Source organism: Rhinolophus hipposideros (assembly GCF_964194185.1).
Source record: "Rhinolophus hipposideros genome assembly, chromosome: 12".
Lineage (NCBI taxonomy): Eukaryota > Metazoa > Chordata > Mammalia > Chiroptera > Rhinolophidae > Rhinolophus > Rhinolophus hipposideros.
Window position 1 is genome coordinate 77131904 of NC_138058.1, and position 15540 is coordinate 77147443.

Consider the following 15540-nt stretch of genomic DNA (forward strand, 5'->3'; position numbering starts at 1 on the left):
AAACTCTGAAGACAACTCCTGCACCTTTGCTCAAAAGGGGGGATGTGAGCCATCGCGCCAACTCCCAAAGGTCACAACCTCGGTGGCAACATTCCGCTAACATCGCTCTTTTCCCCACAAATGAAGTCAAACTTGCTGTGGGGAAACTCACATGACAACAGTGTCCACGGACACATGAGAATCCATAGCACAGATGACCGAGGGGTGCGGAGCTACAGAGTGTGGAGCTGGGACCCAGGCTGCCCTTGCTCCCGGCACCCTGGGACTGTGCTCTCACGGCGGCTGGGGGCTGGGGAATCAGGGGACATGGGGACAGCATGAGCTGGCTCCTCGCTCTGTACCCCAAACCGCGTATGTCCATCACAGAGCGGGCATCATTGCTCCAGAACGCCCCCTCGGCAGTCACAACACCCTGCCCTGCTCTTCAGTCTCAGGGTCAGGAGTTCCGGAGCCAAGCGGCTGCCCTCGGGGCCCCTCTCCAGTCGGGCCCCACACAGGCCAGTGTTTCCACCCCCGCCTCCCCTGGCTCCTGGGCTGAGAGGAGCTGACAGAAGAGGCCCCACGGAGGTGAGGACGCCATCGAGAGGCTGGCCGCACGCGCCATCTGACTCACTGATCTTTACAGCAGAAAGTCTCCCTTTCTCATAGAAAGCAACTGGCCCAGCACTGGAGTGGGGCCAGAAACCCCGTCTTCACGTCCCTCCCCCACAGCGAGCGCACTGCAGACACAGCAGGCGGGTTTGGCGTCCCCAAACTGCTGTTTCATCTGGTCCACAGCGAATGAGCCAAGGCCAGCAGCCGCCAGGCCCCACGGCAACCCGTCCACTGGACCCAGAACACCGCCGGTTTCTTCCTGCCCCTTTACTTCTCCTCCCTGTCCTGTGGGACCTTAGAAAACCCGGCTCAGAGGCCCAATGGCCGCTGCCCCCAGGACGATGACAACACCCACTGAAACAGTCTCCCCTCTAGGGGCTCGCAGGATCCGGAGAAGCGAGAGTGGATAAAAGGCGACACAACTACAAAAACAACATGGCTGCGCACTCCTAGGCCACCTCCCACGCTGTCCCAGTGCACACCCACACACATCGGCGGCTTTTACCTGCGTGGCCTTTGAATACTTTTGATATGACGGCAGGAACTCTGTACTCGGCGCCTCCCTGGAAGACAGGAGTGGGGTGGTGAACGCTGGGGCACTCCTTGAAAGGGACGTGGGGCGGAAAGAGCGTTTCATACCTTTATGCTCAGGCCCAAGCCACCAACAGGCTGTCTGCGAAGGGTGACAGTTCTGTGCTTTAAAACATTTCAGAAAACAAACCAAGTTTAGGTTAAAACACACTACCAGAAAGTCAATGCAAAACGCACATGCACTTCTTAAACGTAAGTAACTGTTTAAAGCATCTCCGAAGCGACATTGCTTAAATTCTGCAGTAATGACTCAATTTCAAGTCCTCGATCTGTGGCACTGAAAATGGAGACAGAGATAGAAACAGACCCTCCCACGTGCGTCAGTTAAAATCCACATGACAGTCCTGCCACGCTTGGCAGCTTAACCCGCTCGTCTCTGAGGATCCCCCTCTCCCGCCGCGGGACTCCAGGAAATGTGGATGGGGACCCTCGTGTGACACTGTCACATCTTACGCTTCTAGAGAAACTCTGAGAAGCATAAGACGGAAAACTGAATTATCACAATACCCAGGAACTCAACTACTATGTCATAGGATTTCGCAAAACAACCCAATAGCGTTTCTCAATCTCAGCCATGAGTACAAGCGTTTAAAGTTCACTACGAACAACTGTACATTAGAGAAAACATGTTTTTAGAAGAAACAAGTTTGTTTCTACCTCTACAGACTTTGCCAAACAATGTCATTTAAATCTGTCATTTAATTCATGCACAGGTCTCAGGGAGATAATTCAAAGGAAATACTGAAAACGATCGCGTGTGGCAAAATGGGTTCTTGCATCCCAAAACCTGGACTAACACTCCTGACAGGTGAGAAAAGACAGGTTCATCATAAACATCTCTAATATTTGTTACTAGACCTGGAAAAGCCTACCATCTTTTATTCTAAGCCAGAAAGCTATTCATTAGAATATTCACTTTATATAATTTGCTAAAATTTCCTCCGTAAATTTGGCCCAGTCATTAAAATCTTTGCAAAACTGAATTTCTGCATCCAGAAAAATGAGGATTATAAACGGTGCTCTATGCAGGAAGTTGCCAGGACTGAGCTGTGTCCCCACATCCCCGATGGAGCCATAACCCCCTCGCGGCTGGACCTGGCCTTAGGGCCGTGAAGAGGTAATTAAGGTCAGAAGGGTGGGCGCTGACCCTGCGGGACACACATGTCCTCACAGGGAGAGGGCGAGACCCAGAGCTCGCTGTGCACAGAGGAAAAGGCTGTGGGGCGGAGGGGAGGGCAGGCGGCCGCCTGGAGGGCACGTCCAGAGGGCAGACAGGACCCTGCAGCAGCCTGATCTCGGACTTCCAGCCTCCAGGACGGTGAGACAATGAATTTCTTCTTTCAGCCGTCCCGTCCGTGGCATGATATGGCGGCCGGAGCTCACCAGAGAAGGAGGTCATGTAAGGTAATCATGGGAAAGTGTGTTGAAAGTATCGAGTTTCATAAGAATGTCAGGAGGTTTAGTCTTTTACGGAAAGTTGTTCTTTCCTATTTTTTAAAACTCTCTCATTCAAGTATCAAGCCATTCTAGTATTTCGAAGCTGGGAGAAAAGTTCTGCTAATCTAGGCTTTCATAAATGAAGATTTTTAAATAATTATTAAGGTTCTAAAGTGATAGCATTTTCACACCTAACAACTTCATTTTTCAAAATAAGATTTTTTTTGAAAAATGAGTGGATGGTGAAACAAATCAACAGGAAACAAGACTCGTGCAGCTTTTAACCGACACCTTCCACACGCATCTGGCTGGTCGCCTGTCCTTCCCCGTCCTGTGTGGTCGTGGCCCCACGGCCCAGCCGCAGCTGACGCTATAACCTGAAGCGCCGGGCGGGGTGTCCAGAGTGCTCCCATAACAGGCGAGCGTTATCGAGGGGCCTTTTCTGCTGGAACCTCAGCAGTCGGTCTTCAGGTGCCTCCCTCAGTACACACCTGGGGCACCAACTCCTACAGGCAAGGCTCCCACGACAGACAAGAGGCTGAACCGCAGCAAAGCGTGGCCCCCGAGGCCTCCCCCTTGGGGGAGCTTTCCCCACAGCTCGAAGGCTTCTCTCCCCAGGTTCAGGGCTCAACTCCCCCCGCCCCCAAGGAGCGAGTCCAGAAAACAATCAGATCAAACGGGACTTCTGGAGAATGAGGGTCAAAATCTACGGTTACTAGTCAATAAATTCTTTGCAAATTCAATCCAGCTCTTTTTTCACAAACATCAGAAATAAGGTCCTTCAGAAAATATTCTCCTTTTTATTATTTAGTCCAAAACTATGTTTTGACGTTTCATTCACGTTCATGTCTTGGTAGCCAGCGCCAGACAACAGGACTCCGCTGTCTCCACATTATTTTCTGACTGCAAATGTTTGGAGATAGAGCTGTTTTCAAACACAAGGATAATTCTTACCCATTCTATGCTTTTTGTCAAACCAAAAACAAAGGGACTTTGTGATACTAACGTCAGATTTCTTATTCTGGTTCTCTGAAATACTGTTCTGCACGTTATTCCTGCTTGGTTTGTGTGATTTGACCATCATTTTTACTTCACGCAGGTTGAAAATGATATTTGAGAGAATTTACACATCATTGCAAAGTAAGGTTAACTGAAATAAATACAGTGGCCAAATTCAAAATACAAAGAGTTGTTTCGTTACTAAGTTACTTGCGGTTTGGCTGAACGATAAAATATCTTACGGGAAATCGATCATTACTCTATGTGTCAGGAAATACAATAATCAACATTAAGGGTAAGAATAAAAAAAAAATCAAACAACGTAAAAAGCTACATCCAGGAAGTGTGGCAGCTACTCCTGCTCCATGGCCCCTGACAACAGGAGCAGGAGGCGGGTGAGGCAGCTGGAAGGCGCCGGGATCGCAAAACAGCAGGCCCAGGTGCGTGCACCGAGCCGCAGGTAGACAGACCTCCCAGAAGTGCCACCACCCCGGCAGGTGTGACAAACGCGTCTGTCTGGGAGAGTTCAGTCCAAGTTTAATGCTTTCATCCAATTAAAGAACGTTTGTTGATACTCTTCACGGTACTTGCTATGTAAGCAGTGAACCTAATTTTTGAAAATGATTTCACCAAGTTCCACAGACCCCTGGGATGTGCCTGGAGCAAAGTGTAAGTGCCTCCTGGTGGCTTGGGCCACGCAGCTGCCACTCGGTGTCACTCAGGGAGCTTAAGTCCCAAGTTCTGCAATGCCTCCGCTTCTGCACTCATTCATTCACTCACACCGTCATTCAAAAATCACTCCTTTGCACGGCTGAGAAGACGCATGTGGAAGTGGTGGTGAAAGGAAGCGTGGAGCTGGTGCGAGGGTGCGTGGGCCGACATGCACACGGGCCGTGACCGAGGCTGGGGCACAAAGGCAGGTTGGGTCAGGGCTGCCTGAGATGTGCTGTCCACGCAGAGCTCACGGACTCTGGACCTAGTTCTGAGGTCAGCACACAGACGGGTGACGGCAGCCGGAGGAAACCTTCCCACCAGGCAGAGGAGAGATGAGCCAGGCCTGCTCAGGCCCCGCACTGGACAGAAACAAGTGCTTCTCCGCATGCCTCCCCCAGAACCTGCCAGCTCCCCACAGGCAGGACGGCATCCATCAGTCACGTGATGGACAGCGTCTGTCCCCCTCCCGCCCCCACAACCTGAAGCCCCGAGGGGTCAGCTTCTGCCGTTGTCTCCGTTCTGCTGTCTCTTGCTTACAGGGTTCCTTCCTGTTGGCTGGGATCCTGCAGGCTCCTGCCCCCCTTTTACTGGGGAACTATCTGAGACCTGAATTTCTCGTGCATAGGGGCGTCCACTGAGAACGGGGTTCCAGGTGGGAATAAGCTGTCCTCCAGAGGGAAGTGTGTTCAGCTGCTGCAGGGACCTGGGGAGCCCTCAAACCGGACACCACCTGAAACCGCAGCGTGAGGTCTCTTGTGCCACACAGCGGAGTAAAAGCAGCCGCAAACCCGCGGGCTGATGTGGGGGAGGGGTCCTTAGGGCATCTACTTGTTTTTGTCCCTCTTCCCCCTGGAGCCAGCACCCGACAGGCAAGCATTCTTGCTGTGTCCCTTCTAGGGGGAAGATCTTGTTTTCAAGGTCACTCAGGAAAGATGTGACTTGGTGTTCTTCCTGCAGCAGCAGAGCCGTGTGTCCTGGCTGGCTCAGCCCCTGGACTGTCTTCCCTCACATCCACGTTGAAATGCCCCATCCAGGACACACTGGGGGCAAACTCCGGGTCCTGTGGTTGGGCCCCTCGCTGAACTTACTATTGATTAACCATCCAGCGTGTTTAGTGTTGACATGACTTACTCTTCTCTGGCCGCTCTGCTGGGTCCTGCGCCCTCCTCACACGCTTCTGAGAGAGCACCCCGATACACGTCAGCCGGGGGCAGCTCGGATCAGTGACTTCCTCCCTATGAATCTGAATTCCCTAAACAGTAACATGGGGATATGGGAGTCTCCAAATCATCCCTACTACGTATCTGCCATAACTTAAAGTCCCAAATACAACACGGGGACCTATTAATATTTTCTCTTCATATGGAACTCTCCCACCCCATCATTCAAACCACAAATGTAAGTTTACTACAATTTAGAAAAATATACCAAATATAAGTGACAATTATAAATGTAAAGCAATCTAAACAAAAACCCTGACAGATGAGAAAAAGCTCTTTCATACTGCAAAGCACACGCTCTCTTCAGGAGATAATTAGAAAATCCAGAAATTCTACGCATTCAAAATGCTGTGTTGATCTGAAGGGATAGGAATCTAAATAAGACACGAACTTGCAGATTCTACACGCTGATGCTGAATCAGGAGAACTTAAAAACCTGCTGGCATCGGTGCCTCCGGAGGGAAGACGGACTGGAGGGTGCAAACCAACTGGGGGAAATGCCCAGTTGACCTCTTTTCCCAGGTAAAGGTCATGGGGACTCAAAACCAAACCAGCAAGGGCTCTCAGAGCCAGTTAGACTGGAACGCAAGTGCTTCTTGCGGTATTTTCAAAAACACACCGGAAAGAATTTACTTTGAGCTACGTGACTTCTTCAATGTCAGTCTGTGTAGCTGATGGGTGGGTATTATTGGGAGGAGACAGGAATGAAAGGCCGCCGAGTAATGTTGACTATAGTACATACATGTATGTATGTCCAGTTACTCAAGCCTGCGAGAGGGCATGAGGGAGCTGACTGTGGTTTGAAATACAGTTCATTGTATACTGAGCATGTGCAGCAGTCCTCCTCCAGGTAAACTTTGAGATAAAAGCTCTAAAAGCCTTTCCCTGGTCTTTAGTCAGTATTCTCCTACACCTAATGGGTATTTTTCTAACGCTTCAGAAAACCTCACTGGTTAAGTCAGGAGTGGCACTAACAGCAGCAAGGACCATGCTTTGGGTAAAACTTCCTCTTTATGTCTGAGATGCAAAGGGACAAAGCTGACGGTTAACACTAGAAACACCTGTTTGTCTTTCACTGGACGTCACTCTAGACGTTATTATTCTTCCCGTAAGTGGATGGCCTGTCGTATCATGTCTTTTGAGTTTCCAATGAGACCGAGTCATGTTTCACATTGTGGCATTTGGGGTCATTTTTTTTACATGAAGCTATTCAGATGAAATATATCAGCAAAGAAAGTAAGACTAGGGAGAGAGTACGTGATACAACTGTAAAATTGGTGTTTTGCTTTGTGACAATCCAAGCCAGCACTGGGGACAGCTAAACAAAGGCAGGGACTCGTCCTGAGCAAACAGCCCGGAATCACGGGCGACATTAGAGGGCTTTCAGGTGACTCATCAGCGTGAGACACGGTGACCAACCGCTGGCGCCTGGAGACGCAGAGGCACTTACATTTGCACTGTGATTGCTGCCACTAACACAGATGACATCCTGTGTTTGAATTGTCAGTACCTCTTTTGTCAGCTTCAGGCGGACGGCGTAGGCATTTCCAGACGCTTCGTCGTGCAGCAGTACGACGCCAGTTTTAGTCTGCAGACCAAGTGGGGACAGAACAACAGGCTGTGAGCACAGAGGACATGAGCGCTGACACACTCTGCATGGCTCCCTTCCGGCAGCTTCCTAAAACACACCTGCACACTTGTCCTAACAGCCCCGCCTGCTCACGGGCCTGCACCCCCAGGTTCCCAACTGCCGAGAGCAGGGGGTCTCATCCATCTCTGCTCCTGACGCAGCAGCACACAGCCCCAGGGGACTGCCACCAGCCCACGAGTGTGCTCTCAGACACGGAGAACTTGACAGAGCATGCTTTCAAATGGCTCGCACTTGACCTGCAAATGTAGTCGTGTCTCAGCTCAAGGACACAGCACCTGAGGGCTGAGTCTACATGGCACCCGGGTTCCCTCTCGTCCGACAGACGCACAGCAGCCCAGCCCCTGCAGAAGACGCTGTCAGCAGCCCCTCGCACCCTGCTCCCTCCCTGAACTTCTCACACTCCACCTGCCTGTTGCAGACACAGACCAGCCCAGGCACTGCCAGGCCAGGGCGGTGCCCACGTCTGCCTTCCCTGCAAAAGAGGCCACCCACGGACACTTGCCACACCTGTCACCATTAGCAGGCCCAGCACAAGCCTGTGCTGCTGCCTTTCCCAGACCCGGGTGCCATCCACAGCAGCAGCAGTGTGCTTCTCGTTCCCAGCATCCCCCCAGTGTCCCAGAAACCACTCCACGCACACGTGTGCATGAGCACACACGCGCACACATACATGTGCACACACACATGTGCTCGCACACACTCACACGCATGCACACCTGCATGCACACACATGCACACGTGCACACATACACTGCACACACACGTACACACACGCACACCACACAGCGTGTCATATGCCGTGGGGGCAGGCATGCAGTTTTGAGCTCATACAGACCGAGCCTGCCGTTGTAAAGCTGGAACCGCAACTCATAGAAAAAGCCAAAGGCCGACAAACAACAAATGCAGAGGCGGTGTCTGCACGGCCGTGTTGATCTGGAGTGCAGCACCGAGGCCACTATACATCCTGTTTATAAAAGTCTCTACTCAGCACGACGTGGGGAGATGTGAGCCCTGGCTGCCTCCTGAGTCCCGCCGAGCACATGGCACGTCATGACACGCTTGCAGGCACACTTATGCAGCGATGATGCATGCGGGTGACAGGTGAGGCACAGAGGGGGTGGGGACCCTCAGGGAGGTCCTGGGGTCTAGGGACCAACAGCCGGGCTCCCACACGAGGGTCAGGACCCTGGACAGCAGCCGGAGAGGCCATCAGGACGTGACCACTGGGAGTTGGGGACTTATACAAGAAAACCGCTGAGCTGAGCTTTAGAAAGAGAACATGCGCTTTCCAGGAGTAAGGTCAAGGAGGGGACTCGCGGGCTGTGACTAAGTAAACAGACTTCATATATTTCCGCCAAAAATCAATGTCCGGGAAATCCATCGTCACAGGTCACGTGGTTACCGTGCTTCACAGGTGACCAAGCACCATGTGACATGTGCTAGGTCCCCCGGCATACCCCATCCAAACAGGGGAGGGGTGGGCGTCCCTTTTGCAGATGACACCACTGAGGTGACTTCCTCCTCACACCACGCGTACAGAAGTACGGCACGTCCAGTCCGCACGCCCTCTGCCTGTCGCAACCAAGCAGCAGGTGTCACGCCACTGATGACATCTTCACCTGTCACCCCGAAAAGTGGGGCAGTGAAGGCTCCCACATCTGCCACAGCTCATCTGCTGTGCCCTGGCTGTCCCAGCCTGAGTGGCCAGTGTCCCCATGCCCTGGACCACAGCGCCGTCCCCCACACTCACACCACGTGATCACCCCCTCACCCCAACAGGGTGCCTAGAATCCAACCTGAACAGTCCCCTGGTGGCACTCGCCCACCAGTGACCATCCCGCTTTGCTTGCTGAGCAGGAGGCCCCTGAGCAGGTCTGTCTTGCGTGTCCACAGCTTCGGCCCGATGGCTGCTCAGAGCTGCTCTTCTGAGCGCACCGAGCCCCAGGTGGTTGCATACAAGCCGACAGCCGTTCCGTCCTGGTGACCACATGGCCTGGGCTTGCTTGTCACCCCCACTTCCCTCCCTGAGCTCCCAGCACCCCACGTCTCAGCCGCCTGCTTCCTGCCTCTCACTGAAAGGGTTCAGTGGGGTCCAGGACCGGGCCCTCCGGCCTCCTCTCCCTGTCACCGCCTCAGGTCACCCAATCTCATGGCTTCACAAGGGACGAATGTGCTCAGACTCCCCAGTTTGCACCTCCAGCTAAGGTCTCTCTGTTTCACCCAGCGCCGCCTCAGCGTCTCCAGTGGACACCCCGCAGACGTCAGCAGCTCCCCGTGGTCCGCACTGAACTCCTGTCTCTTCTTCCCCAAACCTGCCACCCCTTCGGCTTCCTGTCTCCGCCGAGGGCACCCAGCACCCCCAGTGGCCCAGGTCACCGCCGAGAGCCGCCCTGGTTCTTCCTCTCCCCCCTCGGTGCCCCTCCAGCCCGGGAAGACCCCCGTGTCCCCACAAGGTGTGTGCACACTTCGTCCCTGGCGCCCACGCTGGCCTGGCCGTGGTCGTCTCAGCAGTGGGCAAGGAGCCCGGGACGCCCCGCTTCCCCCTCCCTCCTTCTATTCCCCACAAAGATGCCAGACCCGCCACTTCTCTGCGCACAACTTCTCTGCGCACAACCTCCCACTAGCTCACAAATCCGCCCAGAATAAAAGTTAACTTTCGTGAATGGCCCCACCCGTGCACTCAGCCCCGTCCCCTCTGCACCCTGCAGCTCATTGCTGTCCGCTTTGCTTGACAACCTGCCCATCTGTCCCCCGGGTCGCACAGAGCGACGTCCCTCACCGCGGATCCCGCCTCAGACTCGTCCCCTGGGGGCCTCCACTGGAGCTGGCCTGAGGCGAGGTGGGGGCGTGTCCTGCGGGGGGGCGTGTCCTGCCGAGGTGGGGGCGTGTCCTGCCGAGGTGGGGCGTGTCCCGCCGGGGTGGGGGCGTGTCCTGCCGGGGGGCGTGTCCCGCCGAGGTGGGGGCGTGTCCCGCCGAGGTGGGGGCGTGTCCTGCCGAGGTGGGGGCGTGTCCTGCCGAGGGGGTGTGTCCCGCCGGGTGGGGGCGTGTCCTGCCGAGGTGGGGGCGTGTCCCGTCGAGGGGGGGTGTCCCGCCGGGTGGGGGCGTGTCCTGCCGAGGTGGGGCGTGTCCCGTCGAGGGGGTGTGTCCCGCCGGGTGGGGGCGTGTCCTGCCGAGGTGGGGCGTGTCCCGTCGAGGGGGTGTGTCCCGCCGGGTGGGGGCGTGTCCCGCCAGGGGGCGTGTCCCGCCGAGGGGCGTGTCCTGGCGAGGAGGGCGTCTCCTGCCGAGGTGGGGCGTGTCCTGCCGAGGTGGGGCGTGTCCCGCCGAGGTGGGGCGTGTCCCGCCGAGGGGGCGTGTCCTGGCGAGGTGGGGGCGTGTCCCGCCGAGGGGGCGTGTCCCGCCGAGGTGGGGCGTGTCCTACCGAGGTGGGGCGTGTCCTGCCGGCTGCCCTGTGTGCCCCGGGCTCCAAGCCCACCTGCTGGGGGTCAGGGCCCAGCTAAACGTTAGAGGACAGTCCGCATAAGACCACTCTCACTTCTGATACCAACCGATGTCCAGGGTTTCCCAAAGCGACCGTCAGCTTTGGCGATTTGCTGGAGGAACGCACAGGACCCTCTGAGAGCTGCCACTGTTACAGCTGGGATTTCTACAGACGAAGGCTTCAAGTCAAACCAGCCAAAGAACAGATGCACGGGGCAGAGTCCGGGCACGTCCCGACGAGACGCTTCTGCGCCTCAGGGCCTCTGCCCCCGCCCTCTGGCATGTTTGTGTGACAGGAGGACCACCAACCGGGGGGACCACCCGCCTTGGGGTCCGGAGGTTTCTCAGGGCTCCCCTGCTCAGACGATTGATCGATTAACAGGCGCTGAGGGGTTGTCAGTCCCCTCCTGGGTGACTGTCAGGTCTGCTCCACGGCGTGACACACATTCCCATCACTCAGGAGAAGAACACGGGGTTAGAGGTCCCCCCACTACGGGCCTCGCTGCGGCGGAGGCCGGATTCTCCCCACAAACCGCCTCACACGCTGCAGCACCAGCTCCAGCCTACACAGGTGCTCCGTGTTCGTAACCCGGGGCCCTTTTTAGCATGTGACATTATGCGAGTTATCTATTTCTATGCTATTGGCTGCCATCCGGCGGTCTGCCTGGGACCACACACAAACTCCTGGTCCTAAGGACGCGCCCAACACACGGATATAAGTCAGTGAAGTCACCTCTGAACCGTGGAAATGGCACGATCTACACACACGTAATGTCAGAACAAGAGCCGATAACCAGAGATATCCTTTTTCCCTAAGGCACTCTGAATGTGCCTTTTATATTAAAAAGCCCCGTAAAATGTGGTAAGTGACACAGACTCCACAGAGCAGTGACAGGCATTTGTAATCACAGGAGCAGCCCTTCAGGGCAAATGTTGACAGGTGACGTGGCACTGATTTTATGAACTACTTTTGGCGTCAAGGAGACCTAGGCACAAGCCACCTGCTACGTCACCTTCTACCGTGCGGAAAGCAGGTGAGATATTTAGCTTTGTGAACCTCAATTCCCTCTTGGAAAGTGAGGCTAATACTGAAACAAAAATAAAATAATAGCATATGTCAGAAGCCCTGCTAACTGGTCTGCAAACATTACTCCCTCTAAGGCTCACCACAGCCAATGAGTAGGTTTTACTTAAAAATCCCATTTTGCAGAAGAGGGAATGAAGGCTTCAGGAGTCACACAAGCTTCAGAAGGGAACTGGGACCTGAGCTCCCATCAGAAGAGCCCACTTAACATTACCTGCCCTGGCTGTGAACACAGCCGTGGCAGGCGGTGGCCGTCGCACATGTCTGGTGAGGCTCTCATGTCTGTCTCGGCAGTTCCCACACGTCCTGGTTGTCATGTTGCCCTCCTGTCCCCGAGTCCTGCGCTCACGGCCAGCATCACGTGACTGTGCTGAGTCCACGCAGGAAAGCCTCAGGCATGCAGCTGGCTTTCATCCAAAGGCAGCCCAGCCCCTCCCAGCACCGAGATAAGGGCAGGGCAGACGCACATGTGTATGTGTGTGCATGTGTTTGTGCACGTGTGTGCCTGAATACGCGTGGGTGCATGTGAAACAATTGTGGGAGGGACCAAGAAGTGAGTGGTCAGTGGGAAATCAGCTGTGAAGAGCCTAACTTCCCATTGAAATACTGGGGAGCTGGGTGATAACAAACCCTGTTTCTTCGCCTCCATGATGGGCCTCACATCCTCTTTCTCACCGTCAGTGCCCGTGGCTCGTGACCAGGGTCTCAGTGAGCACATAGGCCAGCATCACAGACAGGCGAGATGGTTCTTAGGATGTAAATGAGAGAAACAGACAGTGGCTTTGCACTGATATAAAAAGGTGCTCAGGCTATTTCCATGCCCATCTCATATGTTTGATGCATGTGTCTGAGCTCACCGTTGAAGAGGTAACCCAGTCTCGCTGTGGGAGTGGACGCTTACGTTTTTGTTAAGGTGTTTGGTATTTTACACAAACTCCAGTGTAAGTTCATACACAGTTGTTCTCTGTTAGAAGCACTCTCCCACCTGAAAGCTTTCACAGCGTGTACTGCGCACTCCTCACTGCGATTACAAAAGAGGCAGTGACACCGACAAATGATTTACAGATATTATTATTAATGTTAAGTGCTACCTTCAAATGTGCATTCTGGTTCAGGCTTCTAACTAGAAGCTTTGTTCTCAACAGCCCGACAGGGACACATGATGCATCCCAGGGACCCTGTGGCCTGGCCGTGGTGCCAGCACGGCGACACACGCTGGCTCCTAACTACGTGACCTGATGACTCGGGAGTGAGCTGGTGTCTGGTCTAATCACTAACCAGTGTGTAGCAAGCTAGAGGGATGTGACTGGTAATCATTGCCCGTCTACAGCTCCGAGTGTGTAAGATCAAAGCGCTAAGTTCCGTGCCTGTTTCACCAGAATGTTCAAGGTAAGAACATAACATGAATGTGTGGGTTTTAAAATAAGTGTTAGCACACTTTTGTTGTGAACGTGGGAGCTGATATCTGGTAGGAGGTGCATGCGTATAAAAAGACGACAAAATGTAAAATGGCTATGAAAATTACAACCCCTGTCTAACTGCAGTTGTTTTTAACGTGTTTCCGATTTCGACAGGATTTCACCACTAATGTTGCTTAGTTGAAGCATGTGGGGAAAACCTGAGGGGACCGACCCAGGCCACCGACAACAGCGACACACCTGCTGTTTGGCCCCTTGTCGCCTGCATGGGTGGTGCCGTCTGAGACGTCGGAGCCGTGGTATGTGCCGTGTTGCTATGGCCTATTGAGTGTGTGGGATCTGGAGTGGCAACTATTTTCTTCTTTCTGTACTCACGTGGAAACTCAGCTAGCAGGCCTATTTTTAAGAATCAGGCTGCACTGCTGCGGGACACCATGGGAAAGCCGACTCCCTGCTTTCCTTCCTCACTGTGGCCTCAGGGGCTGCACGCAGAGCGGGTGGGCTGGGGCAGAAAGCTGCCTCGACCTCCTAGAGACAGACTTGCTCAGAAGAACAGGGACCCTGCGGCCGTGGCCGCCCGCTCATGTCTGGGTCAGGCAGCACCTGTCTGGCCATCACCACCCTGTCCAGCCCCACTCCAGGAGTTTGTGACCAGGCTGCCAGAGGAGCCTGGACGCATCGGACACAAAATCGATGTATGAGGAGTCTCATGTGTTCAGAGTTGGCATGGGGCGTCTGCTGAAAGCCTTTCCCTCTCAGTCTGTCTGTTAAGTGCATTTCTCGTGAACAATAAAGCTGGGTCCTGCCACGTATCCAGCTTTTTGACCAAGGTCATCATCCTGTCCACATGGTCTGATTAATCACAGCACGGCCTGTGTGTGTCTTTGGTTCGGCCCCCCTCCATCCTGCTTCCTCCCTCATTCCTGCCTTCACTGTGTGAACTTGTATTCTGTTTGGTCACTTTCTGTGTGTTTTCCACCATGTAGCTTTTTTATATGTGTAAGTGTTTTCTCTAGATGCGCATACACACCTTCACCTGCCAGCATCTGCCATCAATGGCTCCACTTCACAAAGAATGTAAGAGTCTCCGGAGAAGAGAGTCCATTATTCCCATCCTCCTTTGTTGTCATCTCGTGGTTTCCTTCTCTACTAAATGCTACAAACCCCACGATGTATCACTTCATATTTACATACAATGTACATTTTAATTCATGCTTATATGTCAGTATGGGTACAAATGTCTGTTAAAATTAAACATGACACACATGTGAACTGTATGTTGTATGTCAACACATTGAGGTGCACCTCTGTTTGCCCCACGTTTAAACGCCGATGTCCTTCGGTTTCCTTCTATTTCGATGTATCTTTGATACATCTTCATTGGTGAGGCATATGCTCATGAATATAGAATTCTAAGGTCACCATTTAACGCTCCTTCTGCATTTTCCATCGTCTGCCCCGGTTCATGTGGATGAGACCGCAGGGGCGTGAGCGCCAGGTGCCCTCTCAGGGGCTGGCAACCAGGCCATGTGAACAGAGGACAAAGAAACTTGCACAATCATTGATAAATCTCAAAAAAGCACTTCATCAAATGCAATCCTCATTCACAATGAAACCTGTTAAGGAAAGGCGCCATCCGTAAGCTTCTGGAGAACAACAAAAGGTGATGTAGAGCTTTTGTCAGTCTCAGTCTTGAATGACTGACAGCTTTCCTCCTGAGACAGGATGAGGAAAACACGTTCACTCCAACACCTCTGCCCAGCACTGCACAGCCAGTGTAGTGAGGCGTTAAGGAAAGACATATGCAAAAGGCTGGAAGGAAAAAGACAGCCAGCATTTTTCACAGACAGTATTACTGAGCACGGAGAGAATCCAAAGGTGCCTGTGTATGGAGTATGAAAATAAACAACTAGCCTAGGGCATCGATAAAACCATCCACTATAGTATACTGTGTCATTATTTTGAAAGTATACTTCAATTTGCCATCAGCAAATAACAACAGCTGCAATAAAAAGATACAATTTACAGTAGCATTAAAAACCACCAATATCTAGAAGTCAATCTAATGAAAAATGTGCAAGGTCTCGCCACTGAAAATTTTAAATGCCATTGAGAGGAATGTAAGAAGACCTTTGTAAGTTATAGAGGAATTAGTATTGTCACATTGCCAGATCCCTGTTTTGAATCTACAGATTCGAAACAACAGAAAGCCACAACCCATCAAGGTTCTAGAAATTGAGAAAGTGATTCTAAATTTAAATGGAAGTGAAAAGAGTCAAGGACACTGAGCTAGTCTCAAAGAACAAAGCTCAAGACTTTTGCGGCCTGATGTCAAGGACAGTTAGAAAGTCACCG

General features: G+C 53.1%; 1 protein-coding gene across 6 annotated transcripts in view; it reads right to left on the bottom strand.

Moving 5' to 3' along the window:
- Positions 1–15540, bottom strand: part of SNTG2 (syntrophin gamma 2) — a 160402-nt gene that overhangs the window by 98611 nt on the left and 46251 nt on the right. For 3 of the 6 annotated variants that reach the window (XM_081068251.1, XM_081068249.1, XM_081068247.1), the window contains exons 2-4: positions 7006–7143; positions 1234–1290; positions 1100–1157 (exon numbers count right to left, since the gene is read on the bottom strand). In XM_081068251.1, the coding sequence (XP_080924377.1) occupies positions 1100–1157; positions 1234–1290; positions 7006–7143 (253 nt within the window). The remainder of the gene's footprint in view (positions 1–1099; positions 1158–1233; positions 1291–7005; positions 7144–15540) is intronic. The other 3 variants (XM_081068248.1, XM_081068250.1, XM_081068252.1) reach the window with 3 other exon arrangements.